The following is a 13,960-nucleotide window of genomic DNA, read 5'->3' as shown; positions in this document are numbered from 1 at the left end:
AAAGTGAGGACGGAGTGTGAATATGTATGTAGCGTACTAGCGCCCCTGACTTCACACAAGTGTGATTTTTGTACATCTCTGCCAACTTTGCCTGCTTTGCTGATGGCTAATCCACAGCTTTTTGATTAGCCTTTAGTTAACAACAACCGCCCTGACCTGCCAGGCATCACCGGACCTGATCACTCAAATACACTTTCACACTTTCAATCGTGCCAATCGTTTATTAGTAAAAAGCGTTTAAGTAGTGAATATAATATGTCTGCTGAAGAGATCAACAGGTGTTGAAGTGGTTTTTGGAGGCCGGTGGGGTTCAGAGTGAAGGAACAGGGCTGAGAAAATACCGTTGGGGAATTAATTACCGTTGCTTGCGGCGATAGAGATAGTTAACCTATTCAGGACGGGAACCCCTTTTGGTGTTTTAAGCATTGTTTTGAAAAATCGTGAAAATGTGGCACAAATCTTTGAATATTCTTTCAGAGCGAACGTTTTTTAACTAAAATCTTTGCTTCTGGGGTGTCCCTTGAACAACATATTTTCAGATGGGGGTCGGCGGCCAATTACATATCATTTTGGGGTCCTTAATTGGCATGAAATAGTTTGAAAATCAACGATACAGAAACATAGGTTTTTCAGAAAACTGTCATGACTTAGAAGACATTTTGTAGAATCTATTCTCAGTGCTAAATGGGTTAAATCAAGGCTGCGCTGCCATGGACACAGATGGGTCGGATTGAAAAGCCTTTGGTTTCTCTCACCATTCAACCTCTCTCTCTCTCTCTCTCTCTCTCTCTCTCTCTCTCTCTCTCTCTCTCTCCAGAACCTGTTATATGCAAACGTAATCATCTGTAGTCAGGTGTTTCACAGCAACAAAAAAAAAAAAAAAAAAGAGGGAAAGGAAAATCAATTTAGTAGCTGGCACCATTAACCTCACGACGGTGTAATTTCCTCTGAGAATTGTAGAAGTGGTGGCATTGATTGATGAGGCAGCAGGGAGGGGACCTCATCTCTTAAATATTACCTGATCATAATGGCATCTTGCAGGTGATCAGCTGCCGAGGTCTTTACTGACCCCCCCTGACCTCAGTGATGAAAAGGCTCTCTGGTGTTCATTAAAGACAATGTCAAAGTTCAGCCATTTTACCTTCACTCATGTGATCGCCTCCAAAGTTCACCACACCTCACCTCACACGAACCCTGAGGTTTCACCCATGCAGCGCTTAAAAAATACTTTAGCACATTTTCATATTCAATAGACCGTTTCTCTCAGGGTTGTGATAGTCATTACTTTTTTCTTGATTGGAGTTTTTTTGTGTCTTTTCTTTTCTTCTTAACATGTGAATACAACCTGAGTATAGGCTTTGGAGCAGCCACTGCTGTAGTAGATCTGCTCTTAGAATAAATAATATAACACATGATGGTTATCTATAGGCAAATTAACACTGTCTGTCTGTCTGTCTGTCTGTCTGTCTGTCTGTCTGTCTGTCTGTCTGTCTGTCTGTCTGTCTGTCTGTCTGTCTGTCTGTCTGTCTGTCTGTCTGTCTGTCTGTCTGTCTGTCTGTCTGTCTGTCTGTCTGTCTGTCTGTCTGTCTGTCTGTACAACTACAGTGTTATTATACTTTCTTCTGTTCTTCATCTCCAGCCAGCATGTGTGAGGGGGAACGGACGCATCCTCCAGGGCTACCCGTCCATCGTAGAGAAGAAGAAACAAGACGACGAAGAGGAGGAAGACGAGGAGGAGGACAAGGAAGACGAAGCGGCGTCCCTGTCCCCGTCGTCGGAGCGGAGCCATGGGGCGGTGTACCCCTGCAGGAACGGGAGGTCCCCGCCGGGCCGCCCCGCTCCCCGCAGTGAGCAGAACGGCCGGAAAAAGATGCAGTTCCAGAACAACACTGGCCTCGCCACCCTGGACCCAGCCAACCTCAGCCCCAGGTGGGCTATAGTTGGACCAGTGGTTCCTAAACCTTTTTTCCTCCTCTTACATCTAACAAAAACTGAGACCCCCTACATATGCATGGAACACTGGAGAGGTCGCCCTTTTACCAACTCGCCCCGGGCGTACAGCCGGCAGAACTGAAGAAGTGACCTAAGTAAACTGATTGCTTGAAAATTGTATTCACATTATGTAGAATGGGTACTGTACATTTCAACGAAAGTACAGGTCAATACAAAAACTGCTATGAGGATAAAACCAGAAAAAGCACTAAGACCAAGACTCCGAACATTTAAAGATGTACAAATATACACTTGTATGAAAAAACTAGGGTAAAACGGTCAAACCTAACCATATTCCTCAAAGTAAAACTATGCCTAACCCTAAACGTATTTCTAAACTTATTCTCAGTAAAACAAATACAAGAATACAAGAAGCGCCCCAACCGAGCGGTCGGTGTGAGGTCGGCGGAAAAAGAACAAGGGCGACTCGGACTCGTGGCGACCTCTCCGGTTACCTACTGTATGTATGCACAGCACACACACCAATGTGATCCCCTGAAGGCAGCCCTATTATACTGCACTTCACCATCACAGTTTTACAGGTAAAAAAAGTGGGTGAAAGTCATTTTGTGCATAGTTCCCATCGTGTCAAAAACAATGAAAGGGAAGAAAGGGGGGAGGGGGATGGGGGGGTTAAGGAGATCAAGGCAGGAAAAGAACAAGTTTGAGCGCTTTTACCGCAAAAAGTACAGATAAAGGGTTTTCTTCTGTATGGTGTCTTAAGCCCAAACCACACCAATGGTTTTGCCACAACCAAAAGTTCTCTTTAGCTTATTTACAAGCTTTGCTATACAAACTGTACAACCAAATAGTCTCTTAGCTTTTTCACACAGAAAAAAGAAAAAGACATACAGTATTTAATTACGGTACCTATACCTACCTACCTACCTACCTACCTACCTACCTACCTACCGTACCTACCTACCTACCTACCTTCCTACCTACCTACCTACCTATCTCTCTCTCTCTCTCTCCATGTGCAGGATAGTGGACGGCACAGAGGACAGTGAGGGGACAGAGACCTTCTCCTTCTCTCCCAACCGTGGGTGTGCTGTCAGTGGGTCGGCCGGCGCTCCAGCCATTGCTACAGGTCTCTGCACACACTGTACAAAACTACTAAAATACCTCAATATGGAAACATATTCCAAACAAGTCTGGAATATTAAAAATGTACTTGAGTAAAAGTACTGGCGTCAAAATGTACTGCAAAGTACCAAACGTAAAAGTACTCATTTCAAGTTTTCAAATACTAACAATGTTTTGAAAATAGCAGCAATGCGTTGTGAGCTTGTTTTGTAATAATAATAATTAAAATCTACAAAGTAACTAGTAACTAAAGTTTTCAAATAAATGTAGTCTAGTAGCCTACAACATTTGCATCTGAGATGTAGTCGAGTAGAAGAGTAGTACTGGAAATTAGAAATACTCAAGTAAAGTAAAAAGAAAAGAAAAGAAAAATGTAAAAAAGTAAAAAGTAAATGGTTACTTTACACCACTGAAAACAGAACATTCTTGTACTGGCACAATGTAAGCTCCATATTACTATATATAACAAGACAAGACGGAGTACTGAACATATTACACGTTAATTTAATTTAATACATTAATAATCTATCTATTAATGCACCGAAAAATGTCAGTCAGTCATTCTGTCTGTAGCCCACACTTACACTTCCTTATATTAACCTGACTCCGCCAGATGGGGCAGTAGAGAGTACTCTCTACTGCCCCATCTGGCGATTCAGAACGGGTAAGGACTAGTCTTAAAAATTTAAGAAATAAGTAAGATTGTAAAAAAAAAAAAAAAGACAATCTGGGCATCCTTGCCTTTGTTATGCAGATCTTACAGTCATTATGGCTCTGAATTATTCACATAACCCATTAAGACCTGACATGTTCTACAAATGTCTTCTACAATCTACGTTTCTATAATCAGTGGTTCTCAAACTATTTCATGTCAATGACTATAGGGATGCCCCAGAAGCTAATATTTGAGTTACAGTAAATAGGTTCACTGTGAAAGAATATAATATTCAAAGATTTGCGCTACATTTTCACGTTATTTAAAAAATAGCAGATCTACAAGCTCATAGCGAGGCACTATGAGCTTGTTAAAAAGTGAGCTTGTTAAAAAGCTATAAGGTGACACATGCAGATGCGTCCTCATCAGGTCTAAATGGGTTAAATTTGTGGTCTCGTGGGTGGTGAGTTTGATTAATAGGGTGAATATTTTATTTGCATCCCCAACACCACCATAATTTATAAAGCATATGCCATGCGCACGCACGCACGCACGCACGCACGCACGCACGCACGCACGCACGCACGCACGCACGCACGCACGCACGCACGCACGCACGCACGCACTCACGCACGCACGCACGCACGTACAGTAGAGACACATTATTCACACACACACCACTCACTATGGCTGTGTCCCAAATAGAAGGTACTGTAGTATCGTGCTGCCTCTCTGCATGATACCGTCATCCTTTCCAAGGTGTATACCTGGAAATGAACGTGACCGAGACAGGTTTCCAGGGCAGGAAGTTCGTCATGAACTTGGAATGTTTTCATGGCTCACACACAAGTACAACTGTTTTGTTTTTACATCCTCAAGAAGTCACCCTCTTAGCGGCTAAGATTTGCCACGGTTAGCTATAACTCTCTTTTTAACAGTTAGACCTTTGGTGTTTTTAACATGCCATCTCCTCTGGACATATACTGCAATCAATGTTTTTATTTTTTTTATCAAATAACTAGCTGCAAAAACCATGAAAGGAATTGGTAACCTACAACAAAGGACTGTTAAGTCAAATACACTCCAGAAATTTTAATACAATTTATGTTTGAATGCAACAGATCTTTTGATTCTGTCCTGTCTTCAAAGTCTATTTGGGACATAACCTACAGTATACATATAATAATAATAATAATGTAACACCTGATTGTGTATCATGTATAAATGCTTGATAAAAGGTCATTTGTAACATTTTAACAATTTGCATGGTAGATATGCTGCAGATCAACACCGCAGAGTTGGCAGCCAAAGCCGAGGAGACCCGGGGACAACTACGACACCTCGATCAAGAGGTAGGAGGTGTGTGTGTGTGTGTGTGTGTGTGTGTGTGTGTGTGTGTGTGTGTGTGCGTGTGCGTGTACGTGTGCGTGTGTGTGTGTGTGCGTGCGTGCGCTATGTGCGTGCGCTATGTGCGTGCGTGCGTGCGTGCGTGCGTGCGTGCGTGCGTGCGTGCGTGCGTGCGTGCACTATGTGCGTGTGTGCGCTACGTGTGTGTGTGTTGATGGGTTGGCTAAAAGTGTGTACACAGCCATATGGTCATCTCATGGGATGAATGAACGGATGGCTGTAGACATGATGGGAGTGAAATCAGGGACAGAGTTACATAGCAGACACAAAGGAAGGATCATGGAGGGGAGTAATAGCAAAAGAGAAGAAAGAAAACTGTGAGCTTCTGTATGAAATTAGGTGAAGTTCAATAGGAAGGAAGAGATGGAGGGATAGAGGATGGTAGGAAGGATATAGGAAGGAAGGAAGGAAGGAAGGAAGGAAGGAAGGAAGGAAGGAAGGAAGGAAGGAAGGAAGGAAGGAAGGAAGGAAGGAAGGAAGGAAGGAAGGATAAGAAAACACAGTAAAACGTAGTAAAATGTGCATAGCTATACAAATCGCCAAGAAGAAAGAAAAAACAATATTACAGCTCAGTATTTTAAAATTACAGGCAGGACAGGGTGAACATAACAATGGTTTCAATGAAACTATAGGGGGAACGTATAGTGCAGGGAGAAAAGATGGGTTTTTACTAGCCTAGCTAGATTGAAAAATGTCCAGAGAGTTGACATCTCTGACAGCATGAGGGAGAGCGTTATAGAGACAGGGTGCACTATGTGTGAACATGCTCTGACCCCAAACGTTATACTTTATTTATCATGTGTCATGACTCGTGACTGTGAGTTTTCCAGCATCCTGGGAGGGATGTATATATATATTTTCTTAAACTGGACATGTAGGATGGAGCGAGTCCATTTAAGGCTTCGTAGGCCAGGAGGAGCACCTTGAAGTCGTCTCTGGCCTGTATGGGCCTTATATAAAGTGAAACAAATATTATCTGAGTCTTAAACTGAATAATTCAAACTTTAACCCTGTTTGTGTGATAACACTCCTGTTAGGTTACAGGGAAACATAACACAGGAAACATAGTACAGGTTGTTAAATGCATTGTCAGTGTCAGGGTGAACTGCCACTGTGCCACAGTATATATTACTACAGAACCGGAATATACAAAAACAGCAAGTGTTTTAACAGACAAACAATACAAATACTAAACAATATTTGTCTTCACATCAGTGTTGTTTTTGGCTTTAGTTTTAGTCATTAGTCTCTTGAGTAGTTTTCATTTAGTTTTAGTCACATTTTAGTCACCTGGAATGTTTTAGTGTTAGTCTAGTTTCAGTCAAATAAATATCATATGATTTTAGTCGACTATCTACAGTTGATTTAGTCGACTAAAATGCATTTTGGAGGGCCTTGATGCTGAAAATAGCCGATAGCTTGTTTTAAATTGCGTATTTGTAAAGGGGCGACTCACACCTTTAAAACATTGATGCATGCTTGTTGTATGAATGTTGTAAGTGTCATGGCCGCCCCAATGCATTTCCAATGGAAGTCACATGGTTTGATACAACATTTTGGACTACAAGCTGTTGTATGGCTTTCGGCTGTGTTTCAACTCCCCCCTCCCCCTCATACAACACAAAGGTTGTGTCAAACCATGTGACTCCCATTGGAAATGCATTGGGGCAAGATGTATCACACCCTTTGTATACAACAAGCATACATCAGTCTGTTGCGAAGGTGTGAGTGAGGCCTTATACTGGATCTCTTCTCTACTGGGTCCCTTCCTAACATTTTAGTCTATAGTTTTTATTTGTTGATGAAAATGTCAGTATATTTAGTCTTGTCAGTGAAAAAAGGTAGTCGACGAACACTTTTCGTCATAGTATTAGTCGACTAAAACAACACTGCTTCACATGCAGAGCATGCTGCTGACACATGCACGTGCGCGCACAGCCGCGCACACACACACACTCACTTGTGTGTGGGGTCCCATGGTTTTGATTGGCAGGTAGTTAAATTGACATTAGACGTTTGGCAGGTGAGGAGTGGAGCTTGTGTGTGTGTGTGTGTGTGTGTGTGTGTGTGTGTGTGTGTGTGTGTGTGTGTGTGTGTGTGTGTGTGTGTGTGTGTGTGTGTGTGTGTGTGTGCGTGCGTGCGTGCGTGCGTGCGTGCGTGCGTGCGTGCGTGCGTGCGTGCGTGCGTGCGTGCGTGCGTGCGTGCGTGCGTGCGTGCGTGCGTGCGTGCGTGCGTGCGTGCGTGCGTGCGTGCGTGCGTGCGTGCGTGCGTGCGTGCGTGCGTGCGTGCGTGCGTGCGTGCGTCCCGCCGTGTCTCACTCTGTCACCTGCGCTGAGCTGATACACTGAGACTGAGAGCGAGCTGGGGACACGGGGCTCTCTTTGTCCCCCGAAGAAAGAGAGAGAAGGAGGGAATGGATGGAGAAAGGTGTGGGATTAATTTTAAACCATTTTGGACTGAGACCAGATTCTAGAAAAATGTCTTCTAAATTCAGTTTTCAACTATTTCATGTCAAGGACACCAAAAATCAATGTAATTGTAATTGGCCGCCGACCCACATCTGAAAATATGTTGTTCTAGGGACCCCCCCCCATAAGCAAGGATTTGAGTTAAAAACGTTTGCTGTGAAAGAACATATATTCAAAGATTTGTGCCACATTTTCAAGATTTTTGAAAAATCGCAGATCTGCTATTTTTCAATAGCTAAAGTTTAAAAATAATGCTTCCCGTCCTGAATGGTTTAAGGCTATAAGAAAGCAATGGGAAATACATATCTTTCTCCCTCAGGGTCGGTCTCGCTCTCTGTCTCTCTCTCTCTCTCTCTCTCTCTCTCTCTCTCTCTCTCTCTGGTTAGCTTTGTCTGACAGGATGAGTCACAGTGTGGTTCTGCCGGATAGTAATCCTCACCTGGACCAGTCCACACTGGGGGGGGGGGGTTTGACTAAATATTGTTTTTTATGATGCCAACCGTATCATTTAAAAGTCACAGTTCTCTAATATATTTGCAGTAGAATCCCCCACTGTTGATAATGTACTGCTTACCAATGCCACTGTCCATGGTGCTGAAGTGTCTCTGGGGCCGTCTGGGCTCCACACATCTGAAGGAAGTCCATGCAGAAATGTCAACTGCTCCCATAGTTTTCTGCAAGATGTTGTGCAGACACCCCCCCCCCCCCCCCCCCCCCCCCCATTAGATGCTGTAACTCATATTGTCTTGCGCCAATGCCAAAGTTTTCTTGTGAACTACCTATAGTACAGACACAGTGAAGACAAACGCAGCGGTGTACTGTACAGCTGCATGCAGAGATTGCCAAGAATAATGGTGTGTGGTGGGCAGGCGTCATTTTGCCTTAAGTGTTTTTGTCAGCTGGAGAAGATATTCTGAACATAAATCCTGGATCAGGCTGTATGCAGTGAAAAGTCATATTCATCCAAACTAAATGGTGCATTTAGTACATGGCTCTTAGTAGCATGTTAACCCATTAAGACCTGAGACCAGCTGATTCTACAAATGTCTTCTAAATCATGACAGTTTTTAGAAACTCCTGTTTCTTGTCAAGGACCCCAAAAAATGTAATTGGCCGCCGATCCCCATCTGAAAATGTGTTGTTTCAGGGACCCAGAAGCAAAGATCTGAGTTAAAAACGTTTTCTGTGAAAGCATAGATTCAAAGATTTGCACCACATTTTCAACTATTTTTCAAAAATAGCACTGCTATTTTTCAACAGCGAAAATTTAAAATAATGGTTAAAAGTGGTTAAAAGTGGTTAAAAGTGGTTAAACGTGGTTAAACGCTAACGCGACACAGATGCGTTTCCGTCCTAAATGGGTTATTAATGAACACAAAAGTACGACATTGCAGTAATCGTCTTTGACCTGTAAACTTTGGCTCTGACAGCCCTCCTCCTCAGTGGGATATGGATTAGGGATTAGTGTACAGCTGAACAGAGGCCAACGCAGTGACCTCTCCGCTTCCTGAATGTCATAATCAACGCCTTCACAGGAGCGCTGGAACAATGACAGTTCCCTGCAGAGCTCCAGAGTGCTGCACTCAACACATTCGGCACCATGCATGGACATCCTTACCAAAATATACTTAAAAGCCCACTTTTACCCGAACTTGTGCCAATCCCGCGATTTCCTCGGGATTCGTGCTTGCGTCCTCCTTTTGCCAACACGAGAGATCTCGGGTTTGTTTAATGTCATTTAATCCAGAATTAATAGTATTTTATTTACAGTTTTTAGCATCCATCGTTAGCCTCCGGTGGCTCCCATGGTGTGTAGTCATCGAATTTCCAAAATCTCCTCGTGCACGCGCACGCGCACGTGCGCGTGCGCGATCTAATTCAGATTGAGATAAAGGACCATGTTTACAGCTTAACAAAACATTAATTCGAGGTCGCGCTATGCATATTAATAGTTCGAGCAGAAGATCATGGCCGTGAGCGAGCCTGGCGCGACAATGGAGGGCAATCACTTCTGTGTCGGCCGGATGAGGGCTCTTAATTCTTCTTAGCTTATGTCGCACATTTCTCTGGCACTAGCCTCACGTTACCGCCTATGGTAACAGGAGGGAATGTGTTAACTTGGTACTTTTATGTGTGTGTTTGAATTGTGGCGGAATATGTGGATTGGTCTCAATAAGGAAAAATGATCTGCAGTTTGCAGATCAAATTAAAAAAATCACACCTGTGTGAACTGAGTGGTGCAACTACACATTTATTGTTATAGTTACTGTACATTAGAACCAGGAAAGCATCTGTGTCATAAGTACTCTCCGCATGAATTCAGTCTCAACAGTGTCACTTGAAGGTAGGTCACTCCTTCAGTACACACACGGGTACTAACAAAGCCAGTTGTTGGAGTGGTTTGCACCACTCAAAAAATATGCTGTAATTTGTTGAATTGAAAAGAAAAAGACCTGGTAAACTCAGTAGAATCATACTGCTCTCTAATTAAAAAAAATAAGTATAGTGAGAGACAAAGAAAGGGAAGAAGAGTGTCACACTCTGTGCCCAGAAGCTGCCATGCATGCCTGGGTCGCCTCCCTCATGTTTCCCCCCTTGTTCCCCGCTGATATTCTCCTCCTCCCCTCCCTGTGTGGCCTGATTGAGAGACTGGTTCCACCTGAGCAACCCAGCTGTAGACCATGTTTGTGATTGGAATTTGGACTTGGATGTGTATTTAAATTGTGTTCTGTCTTGTGTTTGGTTGCTGGATTATTGTCTGCTGTTCGTTTGCCCTCCTCCTGGGTTTATGATTTATTAACCGGTATGTAAAGTAAAGACTATATGAGTAGTAGTTGAATAGGGAGAAGTATCATATTCTTTTGTTCTATATATCTTTTGTTCTATTGTGTGTAATTATTAGACATAATGGACATAATTTCTATAGATTTCTATACATGCTTTGTGTGCTGTTGTCTATAGTATGTACAAAAGAAATCTATTCAGACTCATGTATAAACAAGACTCTTTAGAAATCTTTAGAGAACAGGGGCTTTCTTTTGTGTGTATTTGTGTGGTTTGTTCACTGATTGTGCATGTTTTTATGGTGTACACTTTCTGTTAATGTGTGACCGTGTCCTGCAGAGAGTGGGATGCTAGAACCGTCTCATGCCTTTTTGTCTCTATTGACAAAAGGCCCTCATTAGGATGTCATTGAATGGTAATGTCTGTCTGGCTGAGTGAGTGAGTGAGTGAGTGATCCTATGGAAAGAGGGTCTTTTCTTTTGTGTTATTATTGTGTACACTTTCTGTTAAAGTGTAACCATGGCATGCCTTTTTTGGCTCTATTGACAAAAACAACTCATTTGGACTTGTGACGACTCAAAGCCATTGAATTGTAATGTCTGTCTGGCTGAGTGAGTGAGTGTGCGTGCGTGCGTGCATTAATTGCATGGGCTGTCCCCCATGGATTCAGTCTGTCTGTCTGTGTGTGAGAGATGTAAAGGTCAATCTATAGAAAAAGGGCCTTCCTTTTGTATTATTATCCTGTGTATTATGCAGTTTGTGTACACTTTCTGTCTCTGTGGACAAAAGCTACTCATTGGACTTGTTACGACTCAAAGCCCATTGAATGGTAATGCCTGTCTGGCTGAGTGAGTGAGTGTGTGCGTGGATGGAGGCATGTGTGGGTGAGAGCTGTAAAGACCTTTGGAAGTAGGGTCTTTCTTTTGTTGTATTACCAATAATAGCCTTTCAGGTGTTTGTGTACACTTTCTGTTACACTTTAACAGTCCCGTGCCTTTTTGTCTCTATTGACAAAAAAGCCACTCATATGGACTTGTGACGACGCAAAGCCATTTAATTGTAATGGATAGGTCTGTCTGGCTGAGTGTGCGTGCATTGTAAGGACTGTTCCCCACTTTAGGGGCTCAGTCTGTCTGCCTGTGTCTCACTCATAAAACCTGTGTGTGTGTGTGTGTGTGTGTGTGTGTGTGTGTGTGTGTGTGTGTGTGTGTGTGTGTGTGTGTGTGTGTGTGTGTGTGTGTGTGAGAGATGTAAAGGCCAATCTATAGAAAAAGGGGGCTTTCATTGTAATTCATGAACAAAAGCCTTTTGTTATGGATTGGTGACTGCTTAGAACTAATGGACTAATTACTTAATTAGATCTCTCTCTCTCTCTCTCTGTGAGCATGTGTTTGTGCGTGCATGGGTGCAGGATGTTTATCCAATAACTTTAGAAATATAATATATATAATATAATATTATATATTTATTCCATGGTTAGGCAACAGTGTTAAAACGATGTTCACCCCATAACTCTGAGACATCCTGTGACATAACAGCTGTAACTAGTACTAAAAGTAAAACATTTCGTAAAATACATATAGGGCATGCATGTTTAAAAGTATAATTGACATGATTATGGGCATGTCTTTTAGACCACTAGATTTAGTTAAACAGAACTGTCAAACATTCATGTTTTGACACACTGCAAATAATTACAGTAACTGATGGTCTGCTAACATTTACACATTTTAACCAAATACATGCGTACATGCGTACATACATTTACACATTTTAACCAAATACATACGTACATGCATACGTACATACATACGTGCATACGTACATACATACATGCATACACGTGTATGCTATTATTATTATGCTTTTTGCATGATTTTATATGACTGGACATGACATACCAAGCACCAACATGATGTTTGTTACATTTATTCAGTACATAAGTCTAACCATTAATCACTGATACCATTTTTTCTTGTGTTTTAAAGTTACTAAAGTATGTAGAAGTATGAAGAAAATGTGTTAGACACACTTTTAAAAAATATACGAAAGTAACAGATCTACAATCTCCCAATGCATCACAATTCACTGTCATTGTTTTATAGAATGCAATGGCAAATTATATTGAATACACACCATACAATTGCAACACCTAGGTCATTCTGCATTATGCTGTATTCTACTGCAATAAGCATGAGCAGAGACCGTTTTTGTTTTCTCTAGTTCTCTAGTTTCTCTGAGACTTGCAAAAGTCACTGAGTCAAGTTTTTTAAAACTGTAGTGTTTATGATAAGTTTATGATATAAATATGCTCACGTAAACAAGTTGAATCATACAACTAGAATCATTATACAAGCTTTATAACATCAGGTGTGTTTTTAACACATTTTGTAAGCCTATGCATACATGCAAATCTACAGTATCATACATATTTTATTCTTACATGTCCCCCGTAGTCCATACTCATACTCCATACACCATACAAACTTAGCTGTAACATTATTCCATGTCTTAATATCTGACAATGTTCATTTCAAATAAAATTATTTTGAAAAATCTATATCCATTATGACAAACCATTAGTATATATATATATTTAGGCTATTGTATGATCTGTCAGTGGTCAGGGGTGGATTAACCCAAGCATTATATGTGAAGGGTGTGCAACAGGGGCTACAGTAATTAGGCAACTACTGCTAGAAAAGCCATATGCTAGAAATGTTCTCACAATGATTGGTATAGTCTAATTGTATTTGTAGTAGTGTTATGATTAGGCCTAATGATCCAATCCTTGTAGGTAGATCGGTAGCGAGACAAATGTTATGCCTCCTGGTAAAAGTTATACTCCCATTGTAAAGAAACTGTGATACGCACACATGCTATGGTAGAATATCAGCATGTGAATGCTCTTGCATAAGATGGTTAATTACTAAACTAGTGTTTTTCTAGGACATTACAGTAGACCTAACTAATTTCACTTGTAGAAATTCATGAAGAATAAGCCTATAGCCTTTTACTAAAGAACAGGCAATATTTTGAAATAAGGCCTCATTATGTCCATGGCAAGGCATATGACTCAACAAGTTACATTTAGACAGTTTATGCTCAAGAGACAATCTTATTATGATATTGGGTCATAGGCACAGTAGGCATGGTGAATATTAACGGTTGTCTGTATCGTTGAACATAGGTAGTATACCAGCAAGTATAACATAGCATCAGCATGACTACCAGTTATTCAATGCAACCTATTTTTTCCTCTAACTATAGTGTTTTTTAGATAGATGCTAGTCCACATCCATGAACCTCTGCAACAAATTAACTCACAATACCAACAAAACCATTAAAAACATCTACACCTTACACCCTACATCACGAGAATGCAAAACACACGTAACATGCAAATACAGAACAGAATGTTCTGTTACAACCAATGTAATATCAAATAAATTGATACAGATCCTATACAGATCCTAGAAAAAACAAAACTATACCTGCAATCAACACAATGGACCAATACCAGATCACCGAAACATAAGTTCATCACAAATGTATAGTGACACCTACA

At 41.5% G+C, this 13,960-nt stretch overlaps 1 protein-coding gene across 1 annotated transcript in view; it reads left to right on the top strand.

Moving 5' to 3' along the window:
• The window catches only part of kcnh8 (potassium voltage-gated channel, subfamily H (eag-related), member 8), a gene marked incomplete at its 5' end in the record, with an annotated part of 132,819 nt that overhangs the window by 102,803 nt on the left and 16,056 nt on the right, over positions 1-13,960 (top strand). Inside the window, 3 exons of the mRNA XM_079522088.1 lie at positions 1,640-1,929; positions 2,976-3,034; positions 5,006-5,085. Of these exons, the coding sequence (XP_079378214.1) occupies positions 1,640-1,929; positions 2,976-3,034; positions 5,006-5,085 (429 nt within the window). The remainder of the gene's footprint in view (positions 1-1,639; positions 1,930-2,975; positions 3,035-5,005; positions 5,086-13,960) is intronic.

This window comes from Electrona antarctica (genome assembly GCF_951216825.1).
Source record: "Electrona antarctica genome assembly, chromosome: 15".
Classification (NCBI taxonomy): Eukaryota; Metazoa; Chordata; class Actinopteri; order Myctophiformes; family Myctophidae; genus Electrona; species Electrona antarctica.
Note: the sequence above shows the minus strand (reverse complement) of the source record. Positions and strands in the feature narration are given on the sequence as shown.